The sequence below is a fragment of the Salvelinus alpinus genome, chromosome 4 (assembly GCF_045679555.1).
Source record: "Salvelinus alpinus chromosome 4, SLU_Salpinus.1, whole genome shotgun sequence".
NCBI classification, from domain to species: Eukaryota; Metazoa; Chordata; class Actinopteri; order Salmoniformes; family Salmonidae; genus Salvelinus; species Salvelinus alpinus.
Window position 1 is genome coordinate 77818527 of NC_092089.1, and position 17459 is coordinate 77835985.

General features: G+C 43.8%; 1 protein-coding gene across 9 annotated transcripts in view; it reads right to left on the reverse strand.

Annotated features, from left to right (window-relative positions):
• The window catches only part of LOC139574480 (LIM and calponin homology domains-containing protein 1-like), a 143031-nt gene extending 129093 nt beyond the window's left edge, over positions 1-13938 (reverse strand). For 2 of the 9 annotated variants that reach the window (XM_071399105.1, XM_071399110.1), the window contains exon 1: positions 13370-13924. In XM_071399105.1, the coding sequence (XP_071255206.1) occupies positions 13370-13471 (102 nt within the window). In that variant the 5' untranslated portion in view covers positions 13472-13924. Of the gene's footprint in view, positions 1-13369 lie in introns of all 9 variants that reach the window. The other 7 variants (XM_071399112.1, XM_071399104.1, XM_071399113.1 and 4 more) reach the window with 6 other exon arrangements.
• Positions 13939-17459: the final 3521 nt, after the last annotated feature.

A 17459-nucleotide genomic window follows, 5' to 3' on the forward strand; every position in this document is an offset into this window, starting at 1 on the left:
TTCCAGTTTCAGAGATTTTTGCAGTTCGTTCCAGTCATTGGCAGCAGAGAACTGGAAGGAGAGGCGGCCAAAGTAAGAATTGGTTTTGGGGGTGACCAGAGAGATATACCTGCTGGAGCGCGTGCTACAGGTGGGTGCTGCTATGGTGACCAGCGAGCTGAGATAAGGGGGGACTTTACTTAGCAGGGTCTTGTAGATGACCTGGAGCCAGTGGGTTTGGCGACGAGTATGAAGCGAGGGCCAGCCAACGAGAGCGTACAGGTCGCAGTGGTGGGTAGTATATGGGGCTTTGGTGAGGCACTGTGATAGACTGCATCCAATTTATTGAGTAGGGTATTGGAGGCTATTTTGTAAATGACATCGCCGAAGTCGAGGATCGGTAGGATGGTCAGTTTTACAAGGGTATGTTTGGCAGCATGAGTGAAGGATGCTTTGTTGCGAAATAGGAAGCCAATTCTAGATTTAACTTTGGATTGGAGATGTTTGATGTGAGTCTGGAAGGAGAGTTTACAGTCTAACCAGACACCTAGGTATTTGTAGTTGTCCACATATTCTAAGTCAGAACCGTCCAGAGTAGTGATGTTGGACGGGCGGGCAGGTGCAGGCAGCGATCGGTTGAAGAGCATGCATTTAGTTTTACTTGTATTTAAGAGCAATTGGAGGCCACGGAAGGAGAAGCTCGTCTGGAGGGTTGTGAACACAGTGTCCAAAGAAGGGCCAGAAGTATACAGAATGGTGTCGTCTGCGTAGAGGTGGATCAGAGACTCACCAGCAGCAAGAGCGACATCATTGATGTATACAGAGAAGAGAGTCGGTCCAAGAATTGAACCCTGTGGCACCCCCATAGAGACTGCCAGAGGCCCGGACAACAGGCCCTCCGATTTGACACACTGAACTCTATCAGAGAAGTAGTTGGTGAACCAGGCGAGGCAATCATTTGAGAAACCAAGGCTATCAAGTCTGCCGATGAGGATGTGGTGATTGACAGAGTCGAAAGCCTTGGCAAGGTCAATGAATACGGCTGCACAGTATTGTTTCTTATCGATGGCGGTTAGGATATCGTTTAGGACCTTGAGCGTGGCTGAGGTACACCCATGACCAGCTCTGAAACCAGATTGCATAGCGGAGAAGGTATGGTGAGATTCGAAATGGTCGGTAATCTGTTTGTTGACTTGACTTTCGAAGACCTTAGAAAGGCAGGGTAGGATAGATATAGGTCTGTAGCAGTTTGGGTCAAGAGTGTCCCCCCCCTTTGAAGAGGGGGATGACCGCAGCTGCTTTCCAATCTTTGGGAATCTCAGACGACACGAAAGAGAGGTTGAACAGGCTAGTAATAGGAGTAATTTCAGCAGATACACTTAGAAAGAAAGGGTCCAGATTGTCTAGCCCGGCTGATTTGTAGGGGTCCAGTTTTTGCAGCTCTTTCAGAACATCAGCTGACTGGATTTGGGAGAAGGAGAAACGGGGCTAGGCTTGGGCGAGTTGCTGTGGGTGGTGCAGTGCTGATGACCGGGGTAGGGCTAGCCAGGTGGAAAGCATGGCCAGCCGTAGAAAAATGCTTTTTGAAATTCTCAATTATAGTGGATTTATCGGTGGTGACAGTGTTTCCTAGCCTCAGTGCAGTTGGCAGCTGGGAGGAGGTGTTCTTATTCTCCATGGACTTTACAGTGTCCCAGAACTTTTTTGAGTTTGTGTTGCAGGAAGCGAATTTCTGCTTGAAAAAGCTAGCCTTGGCTTTTCTAACTACCTGTGTATATTGGTTTCTAGCTTCCCTGAAAAGTTGCATATCACGGGGGCTGTTCGATGCTAATGCAGAACGCCATAGGATGTTTTTGTGTTGGTTAAGGGCAGTCAGGTCTGGAGAGAACCAAGGGCTATATCTGTTCCTGGTTCTACATTTCTTGAATGGGGCATGCTTATTTAAGATGGTGAGGAAGGCATTTAAAAAAAATAACCAGGCATCCTCTACTGATCAATATCCTTCCAGGATACCCCGGCAAGGTCGATTAGAAAGGCCTGCTCGCTGAAGTGTTTCAGGGAGCGTTTGACAGTGATGAGTGGAGGTCGTTTGACCGCTGACTCATTACGGATGCAGGCATTGATTGCTGAGATCTTGGTTGAAAACAGCATAGGTGTATTTGCAGGGCAAGTTGGTTAGGATGATATCTATGAGGGTGCCCGTGTTTACGGCTTTGGGGTGGTACCTGGTAGGTTCATTGATAATTTGTGTGAGATTGAGGGCATCAAGCTTAGATTGTAGGATGGCTGGGGTGTTAAGCATGTTCCAGTTTAGGTCGCCTAGCAGCACGAGCTCTGAAGATAGATGGGGGGCAATCAGTTCACATATGGTGTCCAGAGCACAGCTGGGGGCAGAGGGTGGTCTATAGCAGGCGGCAACGGTGAGAGACTTGTTTTTAGAGAGGTTGATTTTTAAAAGTAGAAGTTCAAATTGCTTGGGTACAGACCTGGATAGTAGGACAGAACTCTGCAGGCTATCTTTGCAGTAGATTGCAACACCGCCCCCTTTGGCCATTCTATCTTGTCTGAAAATGTTGTAGTTCGGAATGGAGATTTCAGAATTTTTGGTGGTCTTCCTAAGCCAGGATTCAGACACGGCTAGAACATCCGGGTTGGCAGAGTGTGCTAAAGCAGTGAATAAAACAAACTTAGGGAGGAGGCTTCTAATGTTAACATGCATGAAACCAAGGCTATTACGGTTACAGAAGTCATCAAAAGAGAGCGCCTGGGGAATAGGAGTGGAGCTAGGCACTGCAGTGCCTGGATTCACCTCTACATCACCAGAGGAACAGAGGAGGAGTAGGAAAAGGGTACGGCTAAAAGCTATGAGAATTGGTCGTCTAGAACGTCCGGAACAGAGAGTAAAAGGAGGTTTCTGGGGGCGATAAAATAGCTTCAAGGTATAATGTACAGACAAAGGTATGGTAGGATGTGAATACAGTGGAGGTAAACCTAGGTATTGAGTGATGATGAGAGAGATATTGTCTCTAGAAACATCATTGAAACCAGGTGATGTCATCGCATGTGTGGGTGGTGGAACTGAAAGGTTGGATAAGGTATAAAAGGAGCAGGGCTAGCGGCTCTACAGTGTAATAAGCCAATAAACAATAACCAGAACAGCAGTGGACAAGGCATATTGACATTAAGGAGAGGCATGCTTAGTCGAGTGATCATAAGGGTCCAGTGAGTAGTGAGGTTGGGGTAACAGCGATTCAGACAGCTAGCCGGGCCATCGGTAGCAATATTGTTTTTAGCCACCTCGTGCGTTTCTGACGGTAGATTAGTGCGGTTCCGTGTGGTAGAGGGGATCAATCCAATTGGCAAAATAGATAGTTATAGTGACCCAAGAAAAATTGTCCGATAGACCTAACTCAGATAGCAGCCGATAAGACAGCTAACAGTTCTGCTTGATGGAAGAGGGTGCTTTTTCTGTCATGTCTTACATGAAACTAGAATTCCTTCCTGGCTGAAACATTTCCAAAATGTTTGCTGGGATGATGGTATCATTTAAATCTGTGGCTCAATTTGTGATAAAAGTGCAATGATTTATGACAACCTAAAACTTTACTTCAGTACAAAACAAACTATAGTAACAGTAAGAAGCGGACATCAGCAGCTAATACACTGTAACAAGGTCTCTCTACATCCCACAAAGCAATGGTACATAGCAATAGCAGCATGACCAGTAGACTTCACCTCCGTAATCCAGATTAGGATTGAGGATTCAAGTGAAGCTAGTGAGGTCAAGACGGAGCATCCCGACTCTCAACCCAAACAATAACAAACTGACTGCTGCCGCTCAGAGGGGAAACACTTGTAGACAGTGTAGCTCTGTGGCACCAGGTGTGATAGCCACTGTAAGGATGGATATGCTAAAGTGTCATGCTGTTAAACCCACCCTGATGGAGATTGAGTGAATGCAGTTGCAGCCCCATCTCCTCTGTGTATGTGCGTGTTTGTCGCACTGCAGGTTGACATTCTCCTACTCGCCCTCCCTCCCACAGGGTCCACCTCAGGCATGGGACAACTATGAATGTGCTCCCCAGCCTGATCACAAAGATCGACAAAAATGGTATAGAGGACAGGGAAGCATAGATAACCATTCAGAGAAAAGTAACACACACTCACATGCATATAAACCGCATACAAAGAGACGCATGCACAGTGGATATCCTGGTGCATATCATACAGACAAATGCACAAGCAAATACAAAAACACAGACACACACACACTGGACGACAGGAGTATGCTTACTAGGCCCAATTCCAATCCCACTAGGCCTGAGCTCTCCCCAGAGGCACTTGTAGATCAAAGGATTGGGATTAGCAACATAACAATTAACTCCACCATACCCTCTAATTGGCTACGTGGGATTCTCCTATTGCAATTTAGGCAAATTAAGCTAAATTGTACAAAGTTTCCCCCAGAACTAGACAGAATGTTGCATAATGAGGGGAGAAAATCTGTTGGTCAAAATTAAAATCTCCTCAACAGAAGTCTTCCTGCACGATTAAGAAGATCATAGTTGAAGTTTTAGTCATTAGTTTCTTACTTTCAGGGCTTTTATCTTCGTGTGACTGGTCGAGACTGTGCAAGCGTGTGTGTCGAGTGTGCAAGTGGAGTGTGTGTTACCTGACGCTGGTGAACGAATTGTTGAAACTAGAGTTTTTGCATAAACAACTTGTTATACAGTACCAGTCAAAAGTTTGGACACATCTACTCATTCCAGGGTAACTAAAAAAAAAAGTGTTAAATAAATCTAAATATATTTAATATTTGAGATTCTTCTAAGTAGCTACCCTTTGTTTTGGTGACAGCTTTGCACACTCTTGCTATTCTCTCAACCAGCTTCATGAGGTAGTCACCTGGAATGTATTTCAATTAACAGGTGTGCCTTGTTAACACTTAAATAGCATAATTTATTTTCTTCTTAATGCGATTGAGCCAATCAGTTGTGTTGTGACAAGGTAGGGTTGGTATACAGAAGATAGGGCTATCAGTACAGGTGCATCAAAGCTGGGTTCGAGAGACTGAAAAACAGCTTCTATCTCAAGGCCGTCAGACTGTTAAATAGCAATCACTAGCACATAGAGGCTGCTACCTATATACATAGACTTGAAATCACTGGCCACTTTAATAAATGGAATACTAGTAACTTTAATAATGTCTACATATCTTGCATTACCCATCTCATATGTCTATACTGTATCCTATACTACTCCACTGTATCTTATTCAAGTTCTATGACATTGCTCGTCCATATATTTTTATATTCTTAATTCCATTCCTTTACTAGATTTGTGTGTATTGGGTATATGTTGTGTAATTGTTAGATATTACTGCACTGTCGGAGCTAGAAGCACAAGCATTTCGCAACACCTGCAATAACACCTGCTAAACATGTGTATGTGACCAGTAAAATTTGATTTGATTTTGGTAAAAGTCTAAATCCATATTATGGCAAGAACAGCTCAAACAAGCAAAGAGTTGAGACATGAAGGTCAGTCAATCAGGAAAATTTCAAGAACTTTTCTGCAAGTGCAGTCGCAAAAACAATCAAGCGCTGTGATGAAACTGGCTCTCATGAGGACCACCACAGGAAAGGAAGACAGTTACCTCTGCTGCAGAGGAAAAGTTCTCATTAGAGTTACCAGCCTCAGAAATTGCAGCCCAAATAAATGCTTCACAGAGTTCAAGTAACTGTCACAAATCCCGCAGAAGTTGGTCCCTCTCCTTGTTCGGGCGGCGTTCGGAGGTCGACGTCAACAACTTTCTAGTCACCACCGATCCATGTTTCGTTTTGATTTGTCTTCATTGTACACACCTAGTTTCCATTCCATAATCATGTTCCTTATTTAACCCTCTGGCTTCCCCATTTGTTTTGTGCGTGATTGTTTTTGTCAAGTGGTTCTGTGTACGTGTTCTGGATTGTTTATGTTTATCCTTGTTGGATTATTGTTGATATTGAGTAAATATCGTGGCTTTACTCATACCTGTGTCCTGCGCCTGACTCTCTATTCCATTCACCTGGAACATTGACAGTAACAGACACATCTCAACATCAACTGTTCAGAGGAGACTGCGTGAATCAGGCCTTCATGGTTGAATTGCTGCAAAGAAACCGGTACTAAAGGACACCAATAAGAAGAAGAGACTTTCTTGGGCCAAAAAAACACGAGCAATGGACATTAGACCGGCGGAAATCTGTCTTTTGGTCTGATGAGTCCAAAATCCAACCACTGTGTCTTTGTGAGACGCAGAGCAGGTGAACGGATGATCTCCGCAAGTGTGGTTCCCACCGTGAAGCATGGAGGAGGAGGTGCGATGGAGTGGGGATGCTTTGCTAGTGACACTGTCAGTGATTTATTTAGAACTCAAGGCACACTTAAGCAGAATGGCTACCACATCACTCTGCAGCAATATGCCATCCCATCTGGTTTGCACTTAGTGGGACTATCATTTGTTTTTCACAGGACAATGACCCAACACACCTCCAGGCTGTGTAAGGGCTATTTGACCAAGAAGCAGAGTGATGGAGTGCTGCATCAGATGACCTGGCCACCCGACCTCAACCCAATTGAGATGGTTTTGGATGAGTTGGACCGCAGAGTTAAGGAAAACCAGCCAACAAGTGCTCAGCATATGTGGGAATACCTTCAAGTGTTGGAAAAGCATTTCTAGATAAAGCTGGTTGAAAGAATGCCAATAGTGTGCAAAGCTGTCATCAAGGCAAATGGTGGCTACTTTGAAGAATCTAAAATATATTTTGATTTGTTTAACACTTTACTGGTTCCTACATGCTTCCATAAGTGTTATTTCATAATTTTGATGTCTTCACTATAAATAGCAAAAATAAAGAAAAACCCTCGAATGAGTAGGTGTGTCCAAACTTTTGACTGGTACTGTACATTACATTATTTTGAATAAATCCTACTGTATCTTCATCAATAGTATTTTTGTACTGATCTTCATTTAATTGATAGGAGCATTATTGATTGGTTGCTCCACTACTGCAACTAAGGTTTCTCACCAGAAGTGAATAAGCAGAATGTTACGTAATTTGCATAGAATTTTTTTGTTGTGGGCAATGGAAATGAATCAAGATCAAGGTTAAGAAACTTGTTCTCCCATGAATAGCTGAAAATATCTACAGGAAGGTTGGTGTTTTTTTTCCATTCTCACACCCACCAACACCCACTGTATGAAGGTTATCTTTAAAACACATTATAATACTCCCTTCATTATTCAATCCATCCAAACAGAACCCTAGCCTCTACTCTCTATGCACTTCTGGCCATCTGTAAGGCATGGATAGGTGTAGCTAAGCAACATGGCCAATAGCTCCATCTTGTCCCATAACACGTAGTGGAAATGTTATCATATTGCTTTTCATACACTTATCCCATCCTTTCAGATCTACAAAAGTGCCTTGGGTTTAAGGCTCGGGGTTGATTTGAGATTTACAAATCCTTAAATCTACTCACTTCCTCTTTCCTTGCCGCTAGTGGTAGGCTTACAGCATGCTTCTGGGTCTTAACTACTCACGCTCATCCACCTAAAGACAACCAGACAAAAACCCCTCAACCCTCTCAGAACTCATCACTCCAGTCTATAGGAAGGGGGAAAACAATAAACCCAACATAGGAGGACATCATGTAATGTAGTAGTGGCAGTTATTCCCACTGTCTGTTTCTTACTTTCCCTACCAGGCAGAGACAGAGTGCTCTCACTAAGTCTGGTCCCCCTCTGCCACTTGCAGATTATACAGTGTCTTCTTCCACTAAACTTCATTAGTATAGTATGCCATGCATCTGTAAGAACAAATGTCAAATGTACAGTCGTGGCCAAAAGTTGAGAATGACACAAATATTAATTTTCAGAAAGTCTACAGGAAGGTCTACAGAGCTTGCTCAGGAATGGCAGCAGGCAGGTGTGAGTGCATCTGCACGCACAGTGACGCGAAGACTTTTGGAGGATGACCTGGTGACAAGAAGGGCAGCAAAGAAGCCACTTCTCTCCAGGAAAAACATCAGGGACAGACTGATATTCTGCAAAAGGTACAGGGATTGGACTGCTGAGGACTGGGGTAAAGTCATTTTCTCTGATGAATCCCCTTTCCGATTGTTTGGGACATCCGGAAAAAAGCTTGTCCGGAGAAGACAAGGTGAGCGCTACCATCAGTCCTGTGTCATGCCAACAGTAAAGCATCCTGAGACCATTCATGTGTGGGGTTGCTTCTCAGCCAAGGGAGTGGGCTCACTCACAATTTTGCCTAAGAACACAGCCATGAATAACAAATGGTACCAACACATCCTCCGAGAGCAACTTCTCCCAACCATCCAGGAACAGTTTGGTGACAAACAATGCCTTTTCCAGCATGATGGAGCACCTTGCCATAAGGCAAAAGCTATAACTAAGTGGCTCAGGGAACAAAACATCGATATTTTGGGTCCATGGCCAGGAAACTCCCCAGACCTTAATCCCATTGAGAACCTGTGGTCAATCCTCAAGGAGGCAGGTGGACAAACAAAACCCCACAAATTCTGACAAACTCCAAGCATTGATTATGCAAGAATGGGCTGCCATCAGTCAGGATGTGGCCCATAAGTTAATTGACAGCATGCCAGGGCGGATTGCAGAGGTCTTGAAAAAGAAGGGTCAACACTGCAAATATTGACTCTTTGCATCAACTTCACGTAATTGTCAATGGAAGCCTTTGACACTTATGAAATGCAGTGAAAGACAGTGAAGCAGCAAACTTTGTGGAAATTAATATTTGTGTCATTCTCAAAACTTTTGGCCACAACTGTATGCAGATAGATTAGAAGGGATGGGCATGGTGGTTGTTGCTCTGCACTTTTCATTCATTTAAAACCATGATCCAAATTAAGAAGATAATTGGGGGAACCATTCCCCTCCATTCTTTTAAGAATCATCTCCACGTTCATCGACCAACAGTGAACCCAAGCACGGAACAAATAAAGTGTATTTCCTCAGATTTCCTGATAAATTGATAAATTATTAAATAGTGCATGAGTGGAGCTGCGTGATGACTTATTTTCAGAAATCAGAGTTTAATTAAGTAAGTAAATCAAATTTTCATTATCAACACATAGCCTATCATAACAACCCCACTGTATCAACACTCCCAGAATATTTGCCTATTACAAACAGTGATATCTTCTGAATGGTATCACCCAATGACAAGTGGATGATATCAGGGCTCCCGAGTGGCGCAGCAGTCTAAGGAACTGCATCTCAGTGCAAGAGGCATCACTACAGTCCCTGGTTTGAAACCAGGCTGTATCACATCCGGCTGTGTTTGGGAGTCCATTGGGCCAGCACACAATTGGCCCAGCGTCGTACAGGTTTGGCCGGTGTAGGCCGTCATTGTAAATAAGAATTTGTTCTTAACTGACTTGCCTAGTTAAATAAAAGTTAAATAGAAATAATAAAAATATCACATTCCATTTCAGCCTGTCACAATAGAACACACTCACAGTATTGTTGCAGAAGGCAACATGCTCATGCTGAGTGTGAGAAGGGATAAACGATAAATGTCAAAACAAAGCACTGAGCAAGAAAAAAGTATGGTTATTCAAGAGGGAAGAAATATCCAAACATTTCCAACCAGTATACCTGAACCCTCTCTAATTTGCTTGATGTGTGCTTGTAACATTGTGTGATTCAATTCATGTCAATCGAATTCAATTTAATATTGATGTTTGTCTAAAGTCAATTGAAATATGTTGACAAAAAATATCATATCAGCATTTCACATTTCATTCCCTTATCTACTTTGTGGAAAGTAAGTTGTTTTCATTTGAGCAACCTTGAGATGAGTGATTTCATTCCACCATTCAGTGGGAGGTGTCAAATGGTTGACCAACATAGTCATTGGCTGGGAAAAACCCTGTGACTATAGTTAATCAGCACAACAACTGTTTATGCCCTCATCAAAGAGCTGTCTGTCTGGAACTCAGAGTAGACTTAACACTATCATTACCAGCGTCTCTGACAAGGTGCTGGCAGAAAGGTAACTGCAGTCAATTTCAGTTCAAAAACCGCTGTATATTTCTAAATTCATCTTATTGAGCAAGAATTGGCAATTGGTAGGCTACAATCAGAGTGCTAACACGTTGAATTAAGGTATACTCATTAAGTAGTGAAAGATGAAGATGGCACTGCAGTGGCATAGCAGCCATCTTACGGGCTCCTGACCAATTCTGCTAATGTGTGTGCATTTTTTACACTGTTCTGAATTTTTTATTTTACATAATGTCTCTGCCATAATTTCCTACGACCAGAAACAGCTTCTGGACATCACAACAGCGATCAATAACCTTTATCTGCTTTCTACAGACCAGGCCCTAGTCCCCGAGACTCGAAAGAGGAGCGGCAGCGAAAAAAAGGCAAGTGAACCGGCACCCTGACGAGACTATGTCGGCGAGCAAATAGACCACCATTGCCCTGTGTTCCATTCGCAAACGTGCAATCACTGGAAAAAAAACTGGATGAGCTCCGTTCGAGACTACCCTATCTACAGGACCTGAAAAACTGTAATATCCTATGTTTCTCTGAGTCGTGACTTAACGAGGCCATGGATAAACATCTCACTGGTTTTTCTATGCATCGCCAAGACCGGGCGGCAGACTCGGGTAAGACGAAGGGAGGAGGGGTGGTTCTCTTTGTTAACAACAGCTGGTGTCCGATCTCTAATGTTAAGGAAGTCTCAGGTTTTTACATGTCTGAGTTAGAATACCTCATGATAAGCTGCAGACTATACTATTTTTCGTAGCTGTCTATTTACCACCACAAACTGATGCTGGCACTAAGACCGCACTCAATGATCTGCATAAGGCCATAAGAAAACGCTAATTCAGAGGCAGCATTTCTCATGGCCGGTGATTTTAATGCATGGAAACTTAAATCCATTTTCTTATTTTTACCAGCATGTCACCTGTGCATCGGTGACAAAACGCTCTAGATCACCTTTATTCCACACACAGAAACACATACAAGGCCCTCCCTCACCCTCCCTTTGGCACATCAGATCATAACTCTATCCTCCTGCTTGCAAGCAAAATCTCAAACCAAAAGTACCAGCGATGTGCTCAATACTGAAGTGGTCTAATGAAGCGGATACTGAGCTATAGGTTATGTTCCCGGGATTCATCCAATTACATTAAGGAGTTTACCACATCAGTCACTGGCTTCATTAATAAGTGCCTCGACAACATCATCCCCACAAAGACTGTATGTACATACCCCAACCAGAACCCATGGATTACAGGCAACATCCGCACTGAGATAAAGAGCTGCTGCTTTCAAGAAGCGGGACACTAATCTGGACTTCCGACGAGCCATCAAACAGACAAGGTGTCAATACAGGACTAAGATTGAATCCTACTACGCCGGCTTTGACGTTCAAGAGAGTGGCAGGGCTTGCAAACTATCATGGATTACAAAGGGAGACCCGTGAGCTGCCCAGCGACGCGAGCCTACCAGACGAGCTAAATGCCTTCTAAGTCCGCTTTGAGGCAAGCAACCCTGAACCATGCATGAGAGCACCAGCTGTTCCGACCGAGTTTGTGATCTTGCCCTCTGTAGCCGATGTGAGTAACACTTTTAAACAGGTTAACATTCGCAAGGCCGCGGAGCCTGACGGAATACCAGGACGCGTATTCAGAGCATGCGCTAACCAGCTGGCAAGTGTCTTCACTGACATTTTCAACCAATCCCTGACCCGGTTTGTAATTCCAACTTGTTTCAAGCAGACCACCATAGTCCCCATGCCCAAGAACCCCTAAATGACTATTGAACTAAATTAACTGCCTAAATGACTATAGCCACGTAGCATTCACATCTATAGCCATTAAATGCTTTGAAAGACTGGTCATGGCTCACATCAACACCATCATCCCAGAAACCCTGGACCCACTCCAATTTGCACACCGCCCCAACAGATCCACAGATGACGCAATCTATATTGCACTCCACATTGCCCTATCCCACACTGCCCTATCCCACTGCCCTATCCCAAAAATTCAAGGGTTCTTTCCGAATGCACTGTTCTTTCAGAATTGTTTGCCGAGCTACTCATAGGTGGTCTGCAAGCTACTGGTAGCTCGCAATCGACCTGTTGGAGACCCCTTGTTTATAACTATAAGCTTGTTCATTAGCATATACGTTTAGATCAAGTTTTTAAATCTGCAATAAACAGTTAATACATTGGTTGGAATTGTGTTCCATCAAGTATACTGTAATGTACAGTGTTACTGTCAGAGCAATCCAAGGCCTAACACTCAGAAACAGCTAAGAAATATACTCATGGCCGAGAAATTAAGCCTAGAAATGAAACCTTCTTAATTTACCTGATAATAATGGGCTTGGCTCTTGTTTGTTTCCTTCAAAACCAGTGATCTGTACCAACTCTCAATGCCCCCAAGGGGACCCAGTGACAGACACCAGGTGTATGTGGGTAAGGTGAGCAGTCCCCTTGAGAGGACAGAGAACGACCTGTCCAACTGTTGTTTATGCCCTCCTCTCATTCAACTGTGTGGCTCATTATCAGTCAAAGGAGACAGGGCCAGTAATGGCTGCTTTAAACTAGGTTGACTACCCATACATAAAAAATGGATAAAAGTGTCTGCTAAATGGCATATATTATTATATTAACACGCTACAACGATAATGGTGTAAGCTCAAAACAATACATATGGTGATAAAGTACACAAACTTATGATTAAGTACATGTCTGTGGGGGTTAAACGCTGAAAGGGTGAAAGGGGTAACAGGCTTTAAATGTTATCTACAGTTTTTAAAATACGTGTCCAGAATAGAAACTAATGCCTCAGTTATTTCACGTAGGCCTAGTTTACCAAGCTTAGTTCACATCACAACAACCTAAAACAATGTGTTGAATAGAACAATGTAACAGCTAATCACAGTCTAACAAAGCCAAGTGCAACGCGGCCAGTGAATGCCGTGATTTCAAATCTCACAGAACAAAAACCCGTTTGTGCGATTATTGTCCGACAAACTCGCAATGAGGCAAACAAAAAAATCCATTCCAGATGATGCATTCTTTGTTTTCAACCAACGCGCACCCAGCTCCACAGCAGAGGCTACTGTTCGTAGGGCAATTGGGATGACGAATTTGCGTCACTTATTCAACAGGTGACTAGGCAATAAAACCGGTTAGCATGGTTTACTGTGCCTTTGTGACATGATAATATGATAACGTGACGGGGCTTTAGGCAAATTACAAGTCTGTAAATTGCAGGCCTATTTGGTCATTCTGCAGTCTAATAACGTGCCCGTATGAGTTTGATAAGGACAGTGACTCACCTCAATCCATTTCTGCGCTTCTAGAAACGCGGGCTCCGAGGCCGATTCGGAGAGGGGATGTCGCTGGTGTGGTTGTCCTCTATCTGCAGCGGGACTTGCCATTTGCAAAGCTGCTCAGTTAAAATAGACCAACAATAAATCTACAACTGTAGGCTATTGGAAAATCCTCAGGCTACAGCCTCAGCACCTGACCGTGAAAAGCCGATAATGCCGTTTATTTATTTTTACTTGACTTGCTGTGTAGCCAGTCTCCCCCAATCTCCTTCGGTCTATGTCGCAAACCCCGAGCACTGCACTTGCAGGTACCCCCTGTAACTCCCGTGTAGCCTACTGGGACTGTGGACCGAGTCGCCTCGCTCGCACCGCAATATGAATTGCATCAATGGCTAAAAATACACGGAGCAGTGCTGCTGTGCGGTCAGCCAATGCAAAGACAGCAAGCAATTCCATCAGCCACTCCGGATCACACACCCAGTTTCCCGACAGCAGCAACACAGAGCAGTGAAGATAATTATCATTGGGTGTGTTCGAGCAGTACGCCTAACGAAGCAGACTGTAGAAATTAGGCGAGTGAAGTTGGGGGAGGTGCATCTGTAATAGCCGAAAGACGGACACTGCAAGGCTCAGATGAACATGTCAGTGTCAACATAGCTGCTCTTTCTATTACAAAAAATATTTATAGATGTCAAAATAAACTTTTCTATACCCTCATATCACACACTTACAAACTGAAAACATAACGTTTGTACAATTAATTGGTTAGGGAGAGGTCTCAAATATAACTTTTATTTGTGTAGCTTTTAGAATAACAGCAAAGCTGGTTCCTGTTTCAGTCCCTTCTTTTACCCTCCTAATGATTGGTTGACAAATAGTCCCTCCCACAATGCAGGTGATGCTGCATGGTGCAGTTGGTGAGGAGCAACTGCAGCGATTTAAGGATGCACTATGCAGAATTCACTCATCCATTTCCTGGTTGCTAAAATTCTAATGGTTGGCCTAATGGTTGGCCTAGCATAGTACCATCTAAACTGCTGTGAATATTTTTTTTTCATCAGTGGCGTGTATTCATGGATGCCAAGGGAAGCCAGGCTTCCCCAAATATTTTACAAAAAAAATAAAAGGTATTTCTTCTCTCTGTGTGTTTTTAGAATTTTCTGTAAATTCGCAAGTGGCTAAATCTCATCGGAGAAATCGTCCAAGCGAGGGAAACAGCACCCCTCTCAGTACATGTAGCCCATGTATCTGATGCTGTCTGGACCAAAAGAGTATGACATGTTGCGGCTGTAGCGTTTGATTGATTGATGCAAGCAAGCATTTGGCTTCCCTTGATTAAAAAATGATTAAAGAATGAGCTGAGCTCAACTGTGAGTTGTCCTGGTGTATCAAAACACCCCCCAAGGGAAACCAGTTTGGATTTGGCATCACACCAATCAAATCACATCCTAAGCAAAACATAATTTTAGTATTTGGTCCGCTTGTGTTGATGTCATGCAGTAGCTAGCTCGCTAAATCGGCTTTTCCCTAAGCCATGGATGAAGATGGGGATTTGGACTTGTGGTTTTGACTTAATTCTCAGTACAGGCCAATGATTATGACAGCGATTCTGATTAATATGTTGTGCCACTGGCCTGGGAGGTTTGAAGTTCAATATGTAGTCTAGATGTAGCCTAGCCCTTTTAGGCTCACGTTAACTAGCTAGCTAACTTAGCTGGTTCATTGTTGCCCATGCAAGGAAGTTAGGCTAGCAAGCAATTTAGCTAGATAGCCTATGACAACAAAAACTAAAAGCGTACTGTATGACAGAGCCATAGACTGTTTTGCCAACATGAAAGAAAGGAGGATGGCATTGGCGTTCAGCTAGTCTTCAAGTAGGGTGATTCCAACATTTATTTTTGATTACACACGCATGCACACACACATACACACACACAGAAGATGGTACCAGAGGGGAAGGCGGCATTTTTATTGTCTCTAAACCAACCGTGCTATTTTGTTTGTTTTTTCACCTTATTTGTAACTTATTTTGTACATAATGTTGCTGCTTATTTTATACATAATGTCTCTTATGACTGAAAAGTGCTTCTGGACATGAGAACAGCGATTACTCACCTTGAACTTGACAAATAATTTTTCTTTAATGAGTTGAACGAGAGAGATTTACTCCAGACACCTGAACAGGCCCTCATCCCCGTCATTCGCAGGAGAAAGAGACAGAGGTTTTGGAAAGAGATCGGGGTGCCTTGTGAGGATCCGGCGACGAGTGGCTAATCTGCCTTTGCCATATGTCCTATTGGCCAACGTACAATCGCTGGATAATATAGTGGACGAACTACAAGCATGTATATCCTACCAACGGGACATTAAAAACTGTAATATCTAATATTTCACAGAGTCGTAGCTGAACAACGACATGAATAATGAACAGCTGGCGGGTTATACACTATTGGCAGGATAGAACAGCAGCCTCTGGTAAGACAAGGGGTGTCGGTCTATGTATATTTGTAAACAACAGCTGGTGCACGATATCTAAGGAAGTCTCAAGGTTTTGCTCGACTATGGTAAAGTATCTCATGATAAGCTGTAGACCATACTATCTACCTAGAGAGTTTATCTATATTCTTTGTAGCTGTCCTTTTACCACCACAAACCGATGCTGGCACTAAGACCGCACTCAATGAGCTGTATATGGCCATAAGCAAACAGGAAAACGTTCATCCAGAGGTGGCGCTCCTAGTGGCCGGGGACTTTAATGCAGGGAAACTTAAATCCATTTTACCTCATTTCTACCAGCATGTTAAATGTGCAACCAGAGGGAAAAAAACTCTAGACCACATTTACTCCACACATAGAGACGCGTATAAAGCTCTCCCTCGCCCTCCATTTGGCAAATCTGACCATAATTCTATCCTCCTGATTCCTGCTTACAAGCAAAAATTAAAGCAGGAAGCTCCAGTGACTCGGTCAATAAAAAAAAAATTATCAGATGAAGCAGATGCTGAGCTACAGGACTGTTTTGCTAGCACAGACTGGAATATGTTCCGGGATTCTTCCGATGGTATTGAGGAGTACACCACGTCCGTCACTGGCTTCATCAATAAGTGCATTGATGACGTCCCCCCCACAGTGGCTGTACGTACATACCCCAACCAGAAGCTATGGATTACAGGCAACATCTGCACAGAGCTAAAGGGTAGAGCTGCCGCTTTCAAGGAGCCGGACTCTAACATGGAAGCTTATAAGAAATTCCGCTATGCCCTCCAACGAACCATCAAACAGGCAAAGCGTCAATACAGGACTAAGATCGAATCGTACTACACCGGCTCGGACGCTCGTTGGATGTGGCAGGGCTTGCAAAACATTACAGACTACAAAGGGAAGCACAGCCGAGAGCTGCCCAGCGACACGAGCCTACCAGACGAGCTAAATTACTTCTATGCTCGCTTCAGGGCAAGTAACACTGAAACATTCATGAGAGCATCAGCTGTTCCAGATGACTGTGTGATCATGCTCTCCGCAGCCGATGTGAGTAAGACCTTTAAACAGGTCAACATTCACAAGGACGCAGGGCCAGACGGATTACCAGGACGTGTAATGCGCTGACCAACTGGCAAGTGTCTTCACTGATATTTTCAACCTCTCCCTGTCTGAGTCTGTAATACCAACATGTTTCAAGCAGACCCCCATGGTCCCTGTGCCCAAGAACACTAAGGTAACCTGCCTAAATGACTACCAACCGTAGCACTCACGTCTGTAGCCATGAAGTGCTTTGAAAGGCTGATCATGGCTCACATCAAAACCAATATCCCAATATCCCAGAAACCCTAGACCCAGTACAATTTTCATACCACCCCAACAGATCCACAGATGATGCAATCTCTATTGCACTCCACACTGCCCTTTCACACCTGGACAAAAGGAACCCCTATGTGAGAATGCTACTCATTGACTACAGTTCAGCGTTCAACACCATAGTGCCCTCAAAGCTCATCACTAAGCTAAGGACCCTAGGACTAAACACCTCCCTCTGAAACTGGATCCTGGACTTCCTGACGGGCCACCCCCAGGTGGTAAGGGTAGGAAACAATACATC